This window comes from Camellia sinensis, chromosome 13 (assembly GCF_055761805.1).
Source record: "Camellia sinensis isolate YWXY chromosome 13, ASM5576180v1, whole genome shotgun sequence".
NCBI lineage: Eukaryota > Viridiplantae > Streptophyta > Magnoliopsida > Ericales > Theaceae > Camellia > Camellia sinensis.
Genome location: NC_138973.1, coordinates 102,704,832 through 102,709,922, shown reverse-complemented (window position 1 = coordinate 102,709,922; position 5,091 = coordinate 102,704,832). Strand labels below are relative to the sequence as shown.

At 35.6% G+C, this 5,091-nt stretch overlaps 1 protein-coding gene across 1 annotated transcript; it reads right to left on the bottom strand.

Annotated features, from left to right (window-relative positions):
* Positions 1–1,713: 1,713 nt before the first annotated feature.
* On the bottom strand, positions 1,714–3,541 carry LOC114273211 (E3 ubiquitin-protein ligase ATL42). Its single transcript, XM_028214982.2, has one exon. It carries the CDS (start codon positions 3,359–3,361, stop codon positions 2,117–2,119), a length of 1,245 nt encoding a protein of 414 aa, XP_028070783.1. The 5' UTR covers positions 3,362–3,541; the 3' UTR covers positions 1,714–2,116.
* Between the last annotated feature and the right edge of the window lie 1,550 nt (positions 3,542–5,091).

Genomic DNA, 5,091 nt, shown 5'->3' with positions numbered 1-5,091 from the left:
TAATTTATAAGACTTTGTATTTTCAATTTGTTTAAATATTATGTTTGTGTTTTCAATTGAAAAATAGTTTAAATATTCTGTTGAAAAAAAGTTTTCAACTTGATTATATTTTTGAATTGAAAAAAATAAACGTATTATTCATCTATATTTTTTAGTTTTTAAATCTAACTCTAAAAATAATAAATAGAAAATATGATATATGCTAGTTGGTTTTTGTTTTCAAAAACATATGTAGATGTAACAATATAGAAACATTCAATCTCTACAACTGCTCTGTTTATGGTTTTGGTGGTTTGAATTGTTATTATATTTTAAGAATTACAGATTGTAATACTTTATAGGGATGAATCATGCTGTGATTGTAATATGTGGATGAAGCATGCAGTGATCGTGATATTCTAAAGTTTCAAACTTTCTTTCTTTGGATAAGGCATACAGTGATTGTAATACTTTTTTAAGTCATTGACTGTAATACTTTTTTTTTTTTTCTTTTTTTTTTAAGGAAGTGCACAAGTTGAATTATGTTGAAAATTTATAAAATTTTAAACCGCCAAACCGATTTGCATCCATCCGCCAAACCGCCAATCCGCTCAATCAACATCCGCCGGATTGGCGGACGGATGCGGATTGATTTTCTTCAATCCGCCAATCTGGCGGACGGATGGCGGATTAGAGGTTTCGTGGCCGCAACCGACCCGCACCCACCCCTACTTTGCAACCACCTTGAGTTTGAAGGGGGGTTGTTAGTGAATATTATATATATATATATCCACTATCTATGTATATATTAGATGTTGTAATTAGGTTTTAACATATTAAGATATTTTCATAACTTTCTTATTGTCCACTCTTACATTGCCTATATATTGGCTTCTTCATTGTATTAAAAGATTCACAATATTGAATATACACATAATATAATACTCTCTTTCTCTCTCTTAGGTATTGTAATACAATATAAGCTTTGCTAATTGTGCAATGTTTGATGGGCATTAGGTATAAAACAATATTTGGAAGGCCATTGGTTTCTTTCGGCTATAGTTTAACTTGATTTTGAGGGAGTGTATATGGATTTCACTATACTGTTGGACCTATTTAAGCCTTTTTTGCTCGACTTTCTATCTGATAAGAGTTCTTATAATCACTTTTAGAGAAATTTGTTACGGGCTGATTACCTCTTCTACCTTTATTTGCCTAGAAAAAAAATAACTTTGTTATTGTACTGAGTAGAATACTTAAAGTGATTTTACAAAAGAGAAGATGGTGAACATCGAGACAGATAAGATTGAAATGATGATTCAGCGCATGAGATTCTTACTAAATGAGGTTCAGAAAAGACAAAATGTACACAGTTTCTAGCGTACGAGATTCTAACTACAGTGGAGAAATGGAAGTTTAGGGAGAGCACATGATATACACAATTTTTCTCTATTTAAAAAGAGGTAGTTTCTTAAGCCTTTTGAGAAGTATGGAAAAAAATTCTATGGATCAAACGGTTGCAATTATCCATCCAAGCCTCAGCTAATGAGGATCCTAGGATATTTGCCCCTTCACGAGTCAACCAAAAAGTTACGTAAACCTTTTACCAAACTAATTAAAGTGATGCCAATGAAAGATATGTATTCTTACAAGTAGATTCATTTGGATCTCCAGCTTAAAAAAATGCTTAATATAATAACTTGCTTGATTCATAGAACCAGGCTGGCAAAACACTTTCTTCTTGCTGAACTTGCCTTTGTTTATTTATAATGTATCCAAATAATTTAATCATAAAACAGAACCAAATGAAAAGACAGCATGACATGAATTAAGAAAGTAATTAAAACTTTTTCTTTGATTAATTACATGATTTGGCGAAATGGGTATGCGTCCCTTTGAAGGAACGCAAATGTTTCAAACACCAAAAATGCAATTCGTACTCGGAAACAACCTCTTCCAGAAATACAATCGAGGTTGCATATATCTTGCCCTCCTTAGATCCCATTTTTGCAGTTTTAGCAGAAGTCTCGTGCACTATGTCGCTCTTTTTTTATACTAAAAAAACAGTGTGTATCTCAACAAAGATCTATGCATTTTCAGTAAATACAAAGTTTGAGAAGCCATGGTTGAAATCATCCTATACATTTAATTGTTGTCTTGTGTTCTGTGACTGTTGAGGCCTCATTTCTCTGTTGGCAGCAAACCATTGAACTGTTCTTCCGGCAATCGGCAACCAAAGCCTCTTCAATCTCTCCTCCTTTGCAGCATTTTCAGGGAGAGAAGATTCTCTAACACTGTTCTTCATACTCAATTCTCTGAATCTTGGATGAACCGTTATCTCTGACATCGATCTCTTCTCAGTCGGATACAAAACTTTCGATCCACTACTTGAATCGGCTTTTGAATCACTACCCTGATTAGTTTTACCAACCCTGTTTTCAAAAACCCTTTTCCTCTCCATCTCGTCCTTAATCTTCATAATTTGATCTTCATCACTCAGTTCCAACGAAGGGAATCTATCGCTTGAAGTAGCAACGAGCATCTCTGAATTCAAGAACAAGAGGTCAGAGGAGCTGACGTTGCTCCACCTGTTTTTCAGTACCCCATCAGATACAATAATCTTGTGATTGAATTTATGTAAAAATTCATTATTAAGATCATCAGCTTCGTGGTCGTAACAATTTTCTTGGATTGGCAATTCATCTTCCATCTTACCCTTTTCGCCTTTCCTAAAACTGCTTCCAATGCTAAATCTTGAGGACCCGTGCGCGCGATCTTCTTCTCTCTGCACGAAGAGGTTGACATTCGAGTCCTCTCGTAGCTCTGACTGGCTGTTGTTCCACAAGAACCTCAAGCTATTCGAGTATGTCGATAGCGCAAGGTCATCCGCGCTGACCTTGTGCCTACAGAGAGGACAGCTTGAGTGCTTTTCCAGCCACTGATCAACACAACCGATGTGAAAAGCGTGTTTGCATTTAGGCAACAACCGTAGAACTTCGATATCTTCGAATTTTGAGAGGCAGACTGAACATTCTAGACCTTCCCGCGACCCTCTAAGGGAAGAGAATCTAAAAAAGGGGAGTGATTCGATAACTGTCTTGTCAATTCCCGAGAATCGAGACCCTGATCTTAAAAATCCGTCTAGATTTTGATGATTGTTGTGAACAGATGCCCCTCTGTGACAGAACTTTGCGTACACCAAAAGCATGAATGTTAATGAAAACATAATGGCTAGGATGCCGATGACCACCGCGAGGCTCGGTTGGAAATTGGAGCCGGAAGAGGAGGAATCCGGTGACGGCATGCCATCCGGGGTGGAGGGAGGCTGTGCTAAAACTTGGGAGGACACGAAAAGCAGAAGTAAAATGAGTTGATGATGCATAGGAAGATTGCCGGAAAGTAGAGAAATTTTCCGGGAAAATGTTTAATCTTTGTGTGGGGAAGGGTGGGGAAGTTTTATATGTAGTGATGTGGTTGTTTGACTTTGGTTAGTTGTGCATGAATGTTTTAATATGCCTCCCCCAAAAGGGTATCCTTTTTAGTTGTCAATTTTCTTGTGGGGGCATCAAAGGCTATTATTGTGTGTCTCAATTTGAGAAGATATTTTAATTTTTGCTGCATGTGTTTTTAAATTTTGAAAATCAATAGTGATGAAGAGGTGTAGAGAGAGGCTTATAGTTTAGGGAATTGCTTCTCTTAAATTGGTGATTCAATCGGAGAGGTATTAATATTATTGAAATTTATTGATTCATTCTGAACTTATTTCAATAATTTTAATCATTCATCTTAAAATCTCGTCAAGTATATAATCTATGTCAAAAATAAATTGATCGGATATTATATTGTATTCGTTATTTTGAAAATAATCCACTTATTTTTTTAAGACAAATAGAATTTGGTCATATAATTATTAATTTTCAATCAATTTAATTTTTTACACTACTAATCTTCCTAACAAGTCTTAAAAAAAAATATTCTATATCACTGATAAAAGCTCAAGCCCACTGAATCTGAACAGTAACTCTCCAATTGAATCATCAGTTGAAGAGAACCAAAACCTTATAATTTATTTACACATTTAAGTTGTGACTTGCTAGTCATTGGAGAGGATTTTAATATTATAATGTAAGACATCATTGAATAAAAATAATAAAAGCATCTTATAATATTTCATGTAGTAACTTAAAAATCAACCCCGGTTGGTAGCTCGAAAATTAGTGGGTCGAATGGGTCGAAAGATCAAAACGATCTTTGTATTTTTTTTATTTTTTTTTTCAGCAAAAGGAAGAAGAAGACGCGGGAAGGAGGAAGGAGGAGGAGGGGAGGGGAGGGGAGGGGAGGGGGCCAACAAACTCGGGGCTGAGGCAGGGGCGGAGGTGTGGCGGCCAGAGCTGCGGCGAGGACGGCAAGGCGACGAGGACGGTGAGGCGACGGAGCTGCGGCGAGGACGGCGAGGCGACGAGAACGACGGCAGAACCAGCACCCCGTCTCCCTCTTTTCTCCTTCTCCTCTCTTCTCTCCCTCTCTTTGAATTCGACCCAAATTTCGACCCACGAAATTCGAACACCCACCCATTTTTCCTTAAAAATTTGGCATTGTCTGCCATCATCAATCTTGGGATGGAACAGTAACTTGCCTAAATCATTTTATATGATATGACATGTTTTTTCCCAAAACACGACACTATCAATGGCTTGATGTGATGTGTTCTACTTTTTCTCTTTGATATTTTAATTAAAAAGTTTTCTTACTTTAGTTTAAAAAAAAAAACCATTTTAAAGTATTTATTCGACTTTTTCTTTGTAACTACAATGGTTACAATGGTTTGGGAGTGATAGATGAGATTTGAGATTTATAAATTTGTTTATTCTAAAGTTTTAGGTTTAATTTTCCTTGTCTATAAAACTCTTGAGAGAATAAACTTTTTTCGGAAAATTTGTTCGGTCTGTAGAGATCTAATTTAATGCATACAAGTTGGTGCAAGATATCATAAATATCAAAAATTAATTATATTAATTTTTTTTTTCTCTTTGTGCTTCCAATTAAATTATCAATACCTAAGGGCATTTTTTTTTTCTTTTCAATTGAAATCTGGAAACAAAAAATTTTTGA

What these genes read in the sequence shown, in the direction of transcription:
- LOC114273211 (XM_028214982.2), bottom strand. Translation starts at nt 3,361, where the DNA reads ATGCATCATCAACTCATTTTACTTCTGCTTTTCGTGTCCTCCCAAGTT.